The sequence below is a fragment of the Aspergillus affinis genome, assembly GCF_023601865.1.
Source record: "Aspergillus affinis strain CMG 70 chromosome Unknown NODE_56_length_205077_cov_90_699902, whole genome shotgun sequence".
Lineage (NCBI taxonomy): Eukaryota > Fungi > Ascomycota > Eurotiomycetes > Eurotiales > Aspergillaceae > Aspergillus > Aspergillus affinis.
The window spans coordinates 168,749-183,711 of record NW_026515837.1 but is presented as its reverse complement, the minus strand read 5'-3'; the positions used below and the strand labels follow the sequence as shown (position 1 = coordinate 183,711).

The 14,963-nt window shown below is 52.0% G+C and overlaps 5 protein-coding genes across 5 annotated transcripts; 3 read left to right on the top strand and 2 right to left on the bottom strand.

Annotated features, from left to right (window-relative positions):
- Positions 1–16: 16 nt before the first annotated feature.
- KD926_008532 (putative 2-haloalkanoic acid dehalogenase) lies at positions 17–803 on the bottom strand (the record flags this gene model as incomplete). The annotated part of the gene is made up of 2 exons (XM_053101266.1): positions 17–137; positions 208–803. The coding sequence occupies 2 exons, from the start codon at positions 801–803 to the stop codon at positions 17–19; spliced, it is 717 nt and encodes a 238-aa protein (XP_052955189.1).
- Positions 804–2,097: 1,294 nt separating this feature from the next.
- KD926_008531 (isocitrate lyase/PEP mutase family protein) lies at positions 2,098–2,892 on the top strand (the record flags this gene model as incomplete). The annotated part of the gene is made up of 1 exon (XM_053101265.1): positions 2,098–2,892. The coding sequence occupies one exon, from the start codon at positions 2,098–2,100 to the stop codon at positions 2,890–2,892; it is 795 nt and encodes a 264-aa protein (XP_052955188.1).
- Positions 2,893–3,109: 217 nt separating this feature from the next.
- On the top strand, positions 3,110–4,714 carry KD926_008530 (NAD(P)/FAD-dependent oxidoreductase; the record flags this gene model as incomplete). Its single annotated transcript, XM_053101264.1, has 4 exons — positions 3,110–3,419; positions 3,475–3,764; positions 3,826–4,399; positions 4,458–4,714. 4 exons carry the CDS (start codon positions 3,110–3,112, stop codon positions 4,712–4,714), a joined length of 1,431 nt encoding a protein of 476 aa, XP_052955187.1.
- Positions 4,715–5,122: 408 nt separating this feature from the next.
- Positions 5,123–6,737, top strand: met2 (homoserine O-acetyltransferase; the record flags this gene model as incomplete). The annotated part of the gene is made up of 2 exons (XM_053101263.1): positions 5,123–5,628; positions 5,681–6,737. 2 exons carry the CDS (start codon positions 5,123–5,125, stop codon positions 6,735–6,737), a joined length of 1,563 nt encoding a protein of 520 aa, XP_052955186.1.
- Positions 6,738–8,970: 2,233 nt separating this feature from the next.
- KD926_008528 (uncharacterized protein) lies at positions 8,971–14,745 on the bottom strand (the record flags this gene model as incomplete). The annotated part of the gene is made up of 14 exons (XM_053101262.1): positions 8,971–9,710; positions 9,766–9,921; positions 10,303–10,750; positions 11,605–11,766; positions 11,834–12,108; positions 12,211–12,345; positions 12,397–12,502; positions 12,556–13,127; positions 13,390–13,688; positions 13,748–13,812; positions 13,874–14,006; positions 14,060–14,244; positions 14,300–14,577; positions 14,640–14,745. 14 exons carry the CDS (start codon positions 14,743–14,745, stop codon positions 8,971–8,973), a joined length of 3,660 nt encoding a protein of 1,219 aa, XP_052955185.1.
- Between the last annotated feature and the right edge of the window lie 218 nt (positions 14,746–14,963).

The following is a 14,963-nucleotide window of genomic DNA, read 5'->3' as shown; positions in this document are numbered from 1 at the left end:
ATCTGATACCTACATTCTACGACGCAGAGATAATTTGCGCCGCCAACTCGGGCAACGAGTCCGCCGTAACGTCCATCTCACCAAAGATCTCCGCGCATGACTCCTTCTCCCAGGCCGTGCAATACGCACCTCGGAACCTACCAGTAGATAGATAGCTTTAGTATATCACAACCAACAAATCAGCCACAACAAAAGACGAGAACTCACCCTGCAGCCTTCGCCGCCGAAACATCCCACATATGCGCCGCCGCGAACCACAGCACCTCAGACTGATCAAAATTGCCCATCACCTCCTGGTACGCCTCTAACGCCGGCTTCGCCACCCGACCCTTATCACACGACACGAAATTCTCCACGGGCATATCAATGCCACTGCTTAGAAAGTAACCCCTCACCCGACTGACATCTCCCGTCGTGAAGCACCACACGGTGAACCCGGCCTCCCGCAAGCTCTGGATTGCGTGGTCGACGCCCTTGCGCGGTTGCAACTGATGATAATTCTGAATTAGAAACTCCTTGTCTTCGTCCGACGCGAAGGCCCGCGGGTCGGAGATCCCGGCGAACCCAAGCGTGCGGTAGAATATGGCACCGAAGATGGCGAGGAAGGGTTGGTAGCGATGCGACATAGATAGGTAGGCGTATTCGCGCTCTGCGGCCTCCATCCAGGCGTAACCAAAGAGTTGCGGTTGGATGCAGTGAGCGCGAAGTCGCGACCCGAGGCGGGATTCAATGGCGGAGAAGAAGGCGTCGAATGTGAAGCAGGTTCCTACGACGTCGAAGACGACGTGTTTGATGGAGGGCATTTTGCAAGTGCTGGACGGGACTATGGGGAATGTAGGTAGGAGAGTAGTACGGTGCAAGTAGGTAGTTGTATTGGGCGATGCCTGCCCGCGCTATTTATCAGTAATCGAACTAAACCCCGCATTTGAAGAGATGGCGATCTACTTCGAACAGCGTAAGCGAGAACAATGATATACAGCGCAAAGTAGTGATAAACAAGCTGAACCCGACAAAACCCCATATCAAATGTCATCATCCCGTTGAAGCCGCGATCCATGGTCAGACAGTTAGACAAAGCCCTAACATGACCATTTTCACCACCACAACCAAGGTTCTCCCTAGCTACCTCGTACCGATAACCCGGAGTATTATCGTGACGAAGGCAGAGGACAAGGTTTTCTCGCTTAAGTTCGTGACTCTCTACCTGCTCAAGACTTTTTTTTTTATTAGCTTCCCGGCTTCGCGCACGGTAATGCTAAGTGTTATGTGGGGTCAGATCCTTCGACAATACGTTCATCACTGCAATGTGCCCAGAGACAATATTTCATCATGCCCGCACCTGATTTGGAACAATGGGTGATTCTTCGATAGCTTTGTGATCGGTGATGATAGTAGAGTCCCGCTGACTGAATGTTGTCCGGTCCACTGGGCACCGTGATACGTCGTTATGAGGGGGAAAGAAAGCATGTAATCTGTCTGAGATCAAAAGAACAGCTAGGAGAAGAGCCATAATGGAAGAGAGAAGAGAGGGTTGTATGGCCTACGGGAAAGAAGAGCTCTTTCATATACTTATTGTTGATTTTCTGTTGACGTGAAAGAGAACATATAGTGAAATTCCCAACCGGTAGGTCTTAATCTACAGTTATAAAGTATTAGCATCTTCGAGTAAAGCTTGATTTCGTCATTATAAAGAAATGTAGTGAACTAAGGCTAGAAATTCATCCGTAGGCTGCGTGCCTGAGGCTGCCAAACATCCGGGGTAAGCAGCAATCTGTGTACCCTATTTTAGGGAGATATACCATGAGCGGGAGATATGTCGAAGGGAATAAATATTATTATGGATAATTGCACTACATAAATGGGGATGCAGTGATGGATGATAATAATTAGTCAAGGGAGATGAGTGCTGCCTCGCGAGTGGTCAATTTGAGAGCAATGTTTTTCGTATACTCCGCACCCAGCCCTGTGAAATGACTCAATGCTTCGCTATAAAGTCATTGTGCTCCACTTCTCTACCTAATCCTGGAATATTCTGTTTGCTCTATTCCATAACATTCCTGCCTCGTTATCTGAAACCAATTTGCTACCTAAATCATCATGTCTTCCCAAAACGACCGCGCCATCTACTTCCGCAGCCTGCATGCCCCAGGCAACCCGATCGTGCTCAGCAACATCTACGACGGCGCCACAGCCTTGTACATCGCCTCGCACTTATCCACGAAAGCTGTCGCGACGGCCAGCTACGCCGTGGCCGCCTCGCATGGAGTCGCGGACGAGTCCCTCACGCTCTCGCAGAACCTGGCCTCCGCGCGCATCATCGCCTCCGTCGTGGCCGCTACATCTCCGCACCTGCCCTTGACCGTCGACGCGCAAGACGGCTACGAGGACGTCGTGCATACCATCCGGGAACTGATCGCGCTGGGCGTGGTGGGCTGCAACATCGAAGATGTCGACAACGCGACGGGTGCGCTGCGCTCGCTGCCTGAGGCCGTGAATCGCATCCGCGCGGCGGTCCAGGCGGCCAGCGACGCCGGGGTGCCGGATTTCGTGATTAATGCGCGGACGGACGTCCTCGGGCCCGCCGGGACGGGGAAGATCGAGGATGCGATCGAGCGAGGCCGGGCGTTCCTGGAGGCGGGCGCGTGTACGGTGTTTGTGTGGGGAGGACCCGGGGGAAGGGGGGTGTCCGGCGCCGAGGTTGGCGCGTTGGTGGAGGCGTTGGGGGGCCGGGTTAACGTGAAGCTGGGCCTAGGGGAGGGTTTCTTGACGGTGCCGCAGCTGAAACGCATCGGCGTGGCGAGGATCAGTCTGGGGCCGGAGTTGTGGCGGGCAGCGATGGGGGCGTTTCGGGAGACGGCGGATCGGTTGTTGGCGGAGGTTGATCATGATTGATTTGGATTAGATTGGGGTCATTGTTGTGCATGTTTACTCCATAGTATAGGCAACTAGTACCTTAGCAATCAATTGAGACATGAATCAGCAGGGACCAGATGATGTGATCCACGTGGGGAAGGATTCCAGCCTCGGCCAAGATTACCACGTCATGCTTGTCTACACTTCCACTTCATCCTTCAAGACACACGAGGCTTGAACACCTTGCCTAGGTAGCATGAAAGGAATCGCCGAATCCACCTTTCAACACATTTCCCTGCCCGAGATGGACTCCCAGACTCGCCCGCTGCTCCCCGTCGAGAAAGCCACTCGGCCCTTCTGGCGCACGGAGTTGCACGAACTGGACGAGTTGCGGACAACGCCGGATCTGCCTGAACAGAGCGAGATTGTGATTGTCGGGGCTGGTTACGCGGGCGTTACCCTGGCGTACTACCTCTCCAAGCTGTTGAGCGAGCACAACCAGTCGTATCCAGCCATCACCATCCTCGAGGCCCGGCAGATATGCGCCGGCGCAACGGGTCGAAACGGTAGGTGCTTGTGGGATCAGTGCACAGCCCTTTCTTTCTGACGATTAATATCTAGGCGGTCATCTACGACCGGACCTGTATGGACACATCCCGACGCATCTGAAGCGACATGGAGCGGAGGCTGCGGCTGAGGTCGCCAACTTCGAAGTCGACCACGTCAAAGCGTTGAAGGATCTCTTGGCCGAAGAGAACATTGATTGCGACTTGAACATCACTCGGAATATGAATGTCTACTCGACCGAGGCCGCGGGGACGAAGGCGAAAAGTACCGTTGATCTTCTCGCGTCCCACGGGCTGAACTTTGTCGATGATGTCCATTACACGTCGGAGAAGAACGCCGAAGGGGTGAGTCCGAGGCCTTAGTGTTCGGAATTGTCTAAATAAGCAACGAACTAATCGGATACAGGTCTCTGGCGTCAAAGGTGCTAAGGCTTGTCTTTCCTACACGGCGGGCGCGCTGTGGCCGTACAAGTTCATTCTGGGATTGCTGTCTAAGATCGCTGATTCTCCGGCTCTCAACGTGCAAGCGCACACGCCCGTGACCTCTGTAGAGCCAGACGGTTCCGGACATGTTGTGCGCACCCCGCGAGGATCGATTCGCGCCGGCAAAGTGGTCTACACCTCCAACGCGTACACGGCCGGCTTGCTGCCGGAATACTCGGCCAGCATCATCCCGTGTCGCGGGATCTGCTGCCACATCGCGCTTCCAGAGGGCAAAGAGGCGCCGTTCCTCCCCTATTCGTATGTTCTAAATACCGTCGACGGGGGGTTCGATAGCTACCTTACCACTCGACCGGACGGAAGCATCGTCGTCGGAGGTGCTGGACACACCTTTCAGCATGACAAATCGGAATGGTACAACGTAATCGATGACAGTACGCTCATCGAGCCGACCAAAAACTACTACGACGGTTATATGCAGCGGACCTTCAGAGGATGGCAGAACAGCGGGGCCTACGTGAAGGAGATTTGGACAGGGAGTAAGTCGAGACGCAATCAGACCGAGATAACTATGACATTCAAGCTAACGAAGATCAGTTATGGGGTACTCCGTCGACAGCTGCCCTCACGTTGGCGAGGTCCCCGGTCGCCAGGGACAGTATATCTGCGCCGGGTTCAACGGACATGGCATGCCGGTGGTGCTGCTGTCGGCCAAGCGACTGGCCGAGATAATTCAGACAGGGAAAAGCTACGAGGAGGTTCGACTTCCTCGGCTGTTTAAGACGACCGCGGAGCGACTGCAGAAGGCACGAGAGGGACCGGAGGGAGGGGATATCTTTCATCCTCCGCATTGAGGTCATTGTACATACACCGAATACCGGAGTAGTTACGGAGTCAATGGACAACAATAATGCCGATGACGATGACTGTTTCGGAAATCGGAATAAAGCAGTCAAACCAAGCAAACCAAGCAAACCGAGCAAACCAAGCAAATGCCAGCCTGCAGAATCAGGGGAGAGGATCGGCGACTGCTGATTGGCGCGACATGACGAATTCGCGTGGGTGGGTCACCGCCTTCGCCTTTGGGCTCAGCCAAACCTGCACAGTCATCGGCCTCCACTGCTTCTTCCCTCTTTCTTCTCTGAGTCTCTGAGTCATGGCAATTCATTAAATTCACTTCCTTTCCTCTTCTTTTTGTCTCTCCTTCGCTTTTGTTTTCCATCTATCATTACCATTGATTCAATCGTCCATCTCAATTTCGAATGGCTTCTCAATCCAACGGCGCTGCGGCGCAACTCCGTCAGTATCCCTCTTCTTGCCCCGTGCTCCGTCCCCCCGTGCCCCGCATGCTTGGTGAACGGCTACTAAATCCCGTAGAGAGAATCGATTCGCAACCTGAAAACCCTTACTCAGGTCTCATCACTGATCAGAACTATGTTGTCGTCCCCTCCTTCACACTGGAATCCGGCGTGACTCTTCAAAATGTTCCCGTGGCGTACACGACGCGCGGTCAATTGTCCCCGGAGGCCGATAACGCCCTGGTCATTTGTCATGCCTTGAGTGGCAGCGCGGATGTGGCGGACTGGTGGGGCCCTCTGCTGGGAGGTCCCGGACAGGCCTTCGATACTTCTCGCTTCTTTGTGATCTGTTTGAACAGCCTGGGCAGTCCGTACGGAAGTGCTAGTGCCGTGACGTACAAGGATGGCAACCCCGAAAATGGACTCTACGGGCCGGAGTTTCCTCTGACGACTGTCCGGGACGATGTGAAGTACGTCACTCCCTAATCAATTCCGGTCGCTTTTCAGAGCTAACCTGGATAGGATCCACAAAATCGTGCTGGACTTCTTGGGGATCCGCCAGATCGCCGCCGTGGTCGGTGGCTCCATGGGTGGCATGCTGACTCTCGAGTATGCCTTCTTTGGCAAAGACTACGTGAGGGCGATTGTGCCCATCGCGACGTCGCCGCGCCACTCGGCATGGTGCATTAGCTGGGGCGAAGCTCAGCGACAGAGCATCTACAGTGACCCGAAATACGAGGATGGCTACTATTCGATCGAGGACCCTCCGATCACCGGTCTGGGTGCCGCCCGGATGTCGGCCCTTCTCACCTATCGCAGTCGGAATTCGTTCGAGTCCCGATTCGGCCGCAATGTGCCGGATCCTTCCAAGCGGCAGAACATCAACGGCACCGTGAGACAGCCCAGTCCGCCCAACGAGCACTGGGCCATCCATAACGACGGACACAAGAGCGGTCGGACCACCCCGAGCGAACTCAACACGCCGGCGGCCGCGGCGCAACCCACCGAGATCGAATTCATGGACCCGCAGTTCTCGGGGACTAAAACTTTCAGTAAATCCCTGGACACCAAGACCGACGCTAAGCGCCAGAGACGGCCGCCGACCTACTTCTCTGCACAGTCGTACCTTCGGTACCAGGGTGAAAAGTTCGTCAAGCGATTCGATGCGAACTGCTACATTGCGGTGACCCGCAAGCTCGACACGCATGACGTATCTCGACACCGGGCCAGTCCTACGTCAGTGGACCCGGTGAAGGAGGCGCTGTCGCAGATTCAACAACCAGTCTTGGTCTTGGGAATCGAAAGTGACGGACTCTTCACCTTCGAGGAACAGCAGCAGATTGCGGCGGGCATTCCCGATTCGCGCCTCAAGCGAATTGAGAGTCCCGAAGGCCATGACGCTTTCCTTCTCCAGTTCGAGCAGGTCAACCATTACATCTTGGAATTCTTCCGGGAGGTCCTGCCTGACATCATGGCCAAGGCTCCGGCCGAGGGGGTGGAAGCAGCGGACGGAGTGAACACGCTAACCAAGAGCAGCACATTCGGCGAGGCTGAGGTGGAAGACATCACCGCCTGGTAAACCCGATCGAGCATACTCGACCAACTCTTGGCGCATTCGTTGCAGCCTTGATTCTACGATATGATGCTCTGCGGAGTACACGCAGCGGCTTGTCGGGCCATCTCTCCCCGCGTCGCGCCGCCAGCATCAGTTAAACCCTGGGGAAGTAGCGGTGCAGACCTTTGTGATTTTACTATTCTAAGCCAGTCCAGAGAGAAGAGCATCCAACTGCCTCTCTCGTCACCTCATTCAACCGGTAAGGCTGTAAAAGAAGCATCCAACTGCTCTCCATCAGATAAGCCCTCCACTGCAGCACTCTTCTATCAACCAGAAGTCCTCATAGGGGGTGGTGGGCAACCATACCTTTCTAAACAGAAATGATCTTTTCCTCTTCAACAGTATAGATAGATATTAGCGATAGTCTCAAAAAAGTACGATATTGGAATATTGCAGGTGGAATGTTCGCCTGGCGAGCATCCTTTTCAGTCCGTAGTCTTTCTCGCCCTATCTTCGAGCGACTCAACCGCCCAACAATTTGATTGATTTTAGTTCTAGACCACCTTGCCTCATCAAAGGGACCGGCCATTTGCATGGATATAAAGTATCATCTTATCTCAGCAGGCTCAGACCCTCTATGGCGAAGAACTGCTACGCACCCCCACAAAATCGAATTACAGGTGCAGAATCAACTCAAGATAGGAATATTTTCTTCGATTAAGGGGTATATATATCGAATTATCAGTACGATGTGTGTCTCCACTATCACCGAAATTACTTTAGCCAAGCAAGAGGAAAGATTAGAGTGCCCACTTCAAACTTCGCTTTGACTTCTCTTCGACTTCCCTGCAATTTCCGTTCAATTTCCCTTTAATAGGAGAGCTAGCTGAAAGTACTGAAAGCGAGATACATTGAATAAACACTGTTTACTCTGTCTCCTAAATAAGACACAAGGAAAAAGACATCCCCCTTTCCGCGCCATAAAATTCCCGACTTAAAGCCCAACATTTGACGTCGCTAAGCATGAGCACGACTGTTCGGTTCTTCGGAGCTTTTGTTGACACTTAACAAAAAAGAGGTTAGTCTCGTCTGCAGTGGGAAAAATCAGGATTGCCTTTCACCTCATACTAAGGTCGAGTTTGCTCTCAAAGAGCATCTAGACAGTCCAATATAAACCCGTGACACACTGTGAGGTGATCCCACATAGCCCGATTGGAGTCAAAGCTTCGATGATCGTTTAAGTTCTTGGATTTACAGTCAAAGCAATACCATATGTGTCCATGACTATCTGCAGCTCCTAGACGTCCAGCACGACTGATAAAGCTAACATGATAGCGCCGCAAATGCTCGATCGCTGTATCCATACCCCCAAAGTCTTTTCCGTGTTCTATACACGTGTATTCCATGGTATTAGAAGGTCTGAGTAGCACATTAGAAGAAGAGTATCACCCTTATTTTCTCTGGGTATGTGAGGATTACTGACATGGTATTTGTGAAAGAGCAGAGCAATGCAGAGCAGTCTGAATCTCGGCTCAAACATAGGCTCTTATATCCCGATAACAGCACGGCGGCAGGGAATATCGTAATGCGTCATATTGACACACTGGTGCAAACTTTTTATTGGAACATATGGTACAAACTCACAATCAAAACGCGCTAGTTGATAAAGATACAGCTGAAACGGCGGAAATCTCTCCGGTGAGATGACGCGGTGTAAGGTAGACAACTTTGCTGCAAAGCACACCGAGTGGAATTTCTCATCGCCAATCAATGAAGGCGGAAGTTCGTTTCCACTCAATCTAAAGCTATTTCCGTTGCACCTAAATCCTTTTCGACATCATTACAAATAGTCGAAATGGGCAAAGGAAGCCCCTTGGAGCGGAATACAGGGTGATGTGTCTTGCTTTTGGCCGAACTATTCCGGGCTCTCTTGAGGGGAAGTGCCAATTGGCTATAAAAAACTGATCATTGCCCAGCTAATCGGAAATCCGACAAAGGTGATACCGTACACACCTGTCAACAACTGCCTCTCCCTGTCGAACTTGAAAAGATCTTAGCTTGGAAAACTAGTTTCCTTTCCCGAAATGTATGCCCTGAAATGGAAGTCGATAGTTTACTATGTTTTTGCTTGAGAATGCCCCAGTGGCTTGATCTAATACTCTTTCATCAGGCCTTCAATGAACTCAGCTTACCTGAGTTAAGCCATGCGAGACGACAAGGCCTGTGGCGTGCTGCAATAAAAAATATCAAGGGACATCTAGATGGAACGTAGGGCATTTATCTGATTATCTCGCGCTTGATGCGCCGCTTTTGAGCCCGACAGGATAGAATAGAAAGCATGCGGAACACAGGGGTACAGACGGAACTCTACCTGCACACTGGCAGCCCTGAGACGCGAGGCAAATGAAGCTGCCTCTGGATAAAATATGTCGAGTTCCCCAATCTCTAAGTATGCCGGTGGCAGATCCCTGAGGTCCATTGCTCGAGCAGGCGCAGCATAGCATGGCACATCTTCTGTTCCAACCGTTGAACCCAGCAGCGCAGTCCATCCCGTCAAATTATCTTCATATGTCCATGTAAACCTGTCGGTGCTCAATAGCCCGGGGGTTGTGTTGCGATCATCCAGCATAGGCTGGATCAGAATCTGCTTCGCGAGGGGAGGTGATACCTCCCCACGGTCTCGCGCGAGTAGGGCGACGGCTGCAGCGAGTCCGCCACCGGCGCTTTCGCCCATGAGCGCAATTCTAGAGACATCGATGTTGAAAGTGGTAGCTTCGCGGTATAACCACTTCAAACTCGCATAACAATCCTCGACGGGTGCGGGTGAGGGTGTTCCGGCGCCAGACGGTATTCGACCGAGAAAATCTGGATTTTCGCGGTTGTGGCGTACCAGGCGAGCAGGATGCGTGAGTCCAGTGCACTGCCCATTGTCATCCCGCCTCCGTGTAGGTAGAGTACTGCTGGCATTTAGGCGTCCGAGGGGGAGGGCTGCAGGGGCTGGAAGTAACGTAACATATTGGTATCGCATGGCCGTCTGGCAAGGGAAGTGAACACTCTTTCAGGACCACATCTTGGACGTCGTACAAAAGGGGCTTCATATTGGTGAACCGCTTGGCAATCATGGCACGGCGCCCTGCAGCATCATCTATACGCAGCGGCTCAGCTTCACGGATTCGAGTCCCAATGTCCTGGAGGATTTCGGTATATTCTGGATCACATGGAGGTATGCTCATCGTTACTACCGGGCAATCTAAGCCTTGATGGTTTCTGGATGTAGAATTGAACGCCAGGTTGTTTTTCCAGATTGCTGCGTACACACTTTCAATTCACTTTTGGGCATGGTTGCTGACTAGCTATCGCGAGTCATAGAATTATGCCTGGTCCAGGAATCGTCGTAGGCGGGGTTTCTAAATCGCCATTTCATGTCAAGCGTTGCGACTACATCGAAAATGCCGACGTGTCAAATGAGGTTAAATCATAGTACAGTTAACTTGATACGTGTCAAGATGCATACAGAGGTCCAACAACTAGCCACATTCCCAGGGGGATACCGTTGATGGCCTTTCCAGCGGTGAGCACGCCCAGTGACCATTGGACGCATACTGAGCAGCAATGCCACCCATCGAGATAATACACGAAATCAGATTGGTGTTCTTGCGTCCGATCCTCTCTGCAAGGTAGCCTACGATGTAGGCTCCAAGAACAGCCGTTGCCTGCGAACCCCCGTTGAAGACGGCAATCCACGTCGCAGAAATTATATAGCTGACCGTTCCACTTGAGTCAAACGGTTTGCCATAGCGCTCGCGGAATGCGGGGATTGAAATCAGATTAGAGGCCACGACGCCATCAATGCCGTAGCCGAAGACGACGGCGAGTCCATAGAGGACCCATGCAATTGATCGCCAATAGATCCGCAAGGTCTGCGGGAAAGAGAGATTCTTTTCGAATAAGGCGTATTCAGTGGCAAGTTCAGCACGGGTGCTCACGTTTTCCATCCACTGCTCGTTGTTTTTGATCGAAGCGGCGGCTTCGACGGTCTGAGCCATGGTGAAAGAGACGGACAGATAAATTGGATATGGTGGATTGCAGAAGACTGAAATAGAACAAACTGATGTCATGGTAAGTTTTCATTGCACCCATGGAATATGACTTGGGCTCGTTTGCGCTAGAAGGCGTTCTGACTCGCACCTACCGGTCAGTTTTAGAGTCAGTAGAACCACCCGATTCAGCTACGAGTACGCGAGGAGTATTCCTTACGTAAAACTAAAGCAATCTAGACAGTCGCTTGAAACAAGCTTATGGTTGAGTGGATATTGTAGCGCAGCTTCCATAGCCTTGATGTGGTCCAGGATATACCAAACTACGAGGGGACATTGGCTTAGAACCGCTGCCCCTTAACAGCTATGAGAGGGTGAGGACTTTGTCAAAGGCCGAGAAACCACCGTATACCACAGGGATAGTTCATATCAAGCTGTAAACTGGTAAAAAGCACCTAAAGACGAGGAATAACATCAACAATATCTCGTACATCGAGAATAACACCTATATCCCCAAGCTTCCGCCGCAGAATCTTCCCTGAGCTGCTTTTAGGAATCATGTCAACAAAAGCGATACCCCCATGCAACCACTTTGGCTTCGAGTATTTCTGCCTCACATACATCTGGATCATCCCTGTCCTTTCCACTGAAGGCTTGGATTTCGGCCTGAGGACCACATATGCTTTCGGTACTTGACCTGAGTAGGAGTCCGCCATGCCTACCTCTGCTGCATCATGTACACCTTCGTGGCTCATCAGAATATCTTCTAGCTCTGCTGGTGCTACGCCTACGCCATTGACCAGGAAGATATTTTAGTCTAGGGCCAACGTACTAGAAAGGGCGAATTCTCATACTTTTATGATCTCTTTGAGTCGATCCTCGATATGTACCCAGCCGCGATCGTCCACGTACCCGATATCTCCAGTGCGTAGAAAGCTGTCCGGGCCAAGTGCAGCGTTCGTGGCCTGTATGCCATCAAAATACCCCATCATCACCTGCGGACCCCTGGCAAGAATCTATACATAAATCAAGCATGTTAGCCGTGCCCACAACAAGACGGATGTACAGCTACTGCTCGCATACCTCGCCACTCTTCCCCACATCAACCTCCTCATCCGTCCCAGGTCTGACGACCTTAAGAATAGTCCCCGCAACTACCTTTCCCACCGTGTGCGCATTCTCATATGTCTGTTGTTCATTTGGCGTAAGGGTCAAACAGCTGCAAGACTCGGTCATCCCCCACGCCTGTCGAATGGCGACGTGCGGGTATTGCGCGGCTAGCTTGCGGATCGTATCGCGTCCCAGGGGTGCAGCGCCAGTATTGAATTGTCGGACGCTTTTGAGGTCCCGGGGTCTTACTAATGGATCAGATATGAGGCGTATTAGGATTGCTGGCGTGTTACAGCGGGGTCAGCTGGGCTGCGGTTTCGTAGGATAGACGGGAGGAGAGGAAGACCTACGTAGGACGAGCCACAGCTCTTCGAAATTGAAGGTCCTAACCGTTTGGAGCATTGCGGATAGACTGAATCGAGACATGATGACGACTTCTTGGTTGAGGAGCAAAGGGAGATGTAGTAGGTGAACGACGCCAGTGACTAGTGCGACGGTCAATGAATCATATGCTGCACTGGGCTTCAGCAACGTACTATGATAAAGTGGCAAAACTCCCAAGACGATCTTAGGATGGTCGCTTCGAGTATATGCTCTCACTTGGTAAAGCTGCGCACTGATGCTCTGATGCGATATCATCGTCTACCGCTCGATTCAGCGTCAACCGCCTGTTTTAAACAAAATGGTAGACTCACGGCTTTAGGTAGCGATGTTGTGCCAGAGGTAAAGCATAGAAGAGCATGACTCGACTGTACAGGGCCTATGACCCAGGGATCAACTGGCCGCTGTGGCGCGAGCATGGTGGAGAGGCCTTGCACACTGGGTAGATTAAGCTTTGTTCCCTCGTTCACTGTCAGCGCCAACAGTGCCATGCATGGTGTCTTGGGCAATTGCAAACAGGTATTCACGGCTTGAAACGATGTGTTGGTGACCGTCGTCACTTTAGACCGTACAGTGTTGAGGATATGTGCTGCCTCCTGCGACGTACAGCCCGGGGATGCCGGGGATGCCGGGGAGACGATGGCACCCAGTCGAAGGACTGCAAACACTGCAACGGGGTACCATATTGAGTTCTCGGAAAAAATGCAGACAATATCGCCTGCCCTGACGTCGTGTGTACCATACAGGGCAGTGGAGAGGGTCGTGGCATATTGCTTCACCGTGGAGACGGGGATTCGCCCTACGGTTGAGGAGTCGCTGAACGCAACACTGCCGCCATGCTTCTCATTTTCGAAGAGCAGCGACCAGATACTCGTATGTTTGGCATCTGCTTAAAATGTCAATCATATCTTCTTAAGATGGTGTCTGTCAACCCAGGTCTAGATTTACCAGGTATTTGCAGGGCCGGTCCGTTGTGAGGCATAGTGCGGTATTGCGTTTCGATATAACCCCCTAGTATCATGGCTGATTACTCTCGCCTCCACTCAAGGCATACGATCAATGATCCGTTCGCAATGGGACAATTGGGGCCAAGGACGGCTAGAGCGTGTTAGCGAAGTACACCACGCATTTCCGTTCTCGCGCGTTACTGAAGTAGTTGGGGAAACTAGAGACTGTCAACCCCATGTAAGCCTCCGGTGTCTGCTCTCTCCAAAGATCGCGTAGATTGACCTGGTTCCGTCCAATGATTGGATAGCAAGGACGAAAAGAGGTGTCGAAATCAGTGGCACAAACAAGGACATCCAAACGATGAAGATTATCATCACTGGTGTGGATGCCTTTCTCAGAAATGTATTTGATAGGCGACCGAACTATCTTAACGTTTTGCTCCTGAATGGCCTTTAGGTACGGGAGGCCTGGTGTTATACGGCGACAGCCGAGTTCCCTGCTGCAGGCCATTGATATTAGACGCCGCTGCTGCGAGCTGCCATATTGGGGTCGACTTACTCAGGGACGAGCTTATCTTGTAGATCCTTCGAGGCAATTACTCCCCGCATTGCCTTCTCTGCCCACTGTATAGTGGTTAGATAGAGCTCTATCATCTTGGGAGGGTACTGGGCAAAAGGAGCACACGTTACGAGCCGCTTTCTGAGCAGCGGAGCCCTTAACACTGGCACTAAAATTCCCGTTCATCTGCTGCTCAATTGTCTTTCGGAATTGTTTATACGCGACGGGGTCGTCTCGGAAACTCTGTTTCCGTGCTTCGCTGTCTGTACTTCTCTCGCATTCCAGTCATTTTCTCATATGCAGGACTGTAACTCGCATTCTTCGTTAAAGGTCGATGCCTCGATCCCAAAGCCCACGTTGGGGAGAATATAGCTTGGGGTTCGCATGAAAAGAGTCACTGATCTCCCAACCTTCTGGAGTTGTGGCACGACTTGGACGCCAGTTGCGCCGGTGCCAATGACCCCTATCCGCTTGCCTTCGAGATCAACAGAAGGGTCCTAGAGCGATGTTAGAGCGAGAATTCGCTTTCTTTGTGCTGGGCGAGGAACAAACCCATGAATCTGTGTGGAGGCAAGGCCCCTGGAAAGTGTCGAGGCCGGGAATCTCTGGCCATTTCCAGGCGTTTAGGATGCCACCTGCGTTCACGAATATGTCCCCCTTTACTGTATAGTGCGTCCCATTTGTGGAGTCAAACACATCCAGCGACCACGTTCCTTGCGTCTTATCCCAGATTGCCGACGTCACCTGTGCATTGAACTGCATCCGGTTATACAGATCGAAGTCGGCTGCAACGCTCTTGAAATACTCTCCAATTTCCTGCCGGCGCGAAACTACCAAATTCGTATCAGGTCACGTATAGGTTATCATGCGATGTGGCGAGGATGTCACTTACTGATGACTCCAGTTCGGATTCGGGGCAAAGGTGTACTGGTACGCATGGCTCGAGACATTGCAAGCAGCCCCGGGCTAGCGGTTATCAAACCAGGTGCCACCAACATCGGAGTTCTTTTCGAATACTTGATAGGTGACGTGTGACATTGAATTGAGCCTGATAGCGAGTGCGATACCAGGAGGCCCAGCGCCCACGATCAATATTCTCAAAGGTCTCTTAGCCGCTTCATGGAGGGGATGTTTACCGTACAGCGACTGCTCATCGCTCCAGCGACCGTTCGTGACTCGTGCTGCTGTGGGTTGTTCCATGGTATCTTTGGTCGGA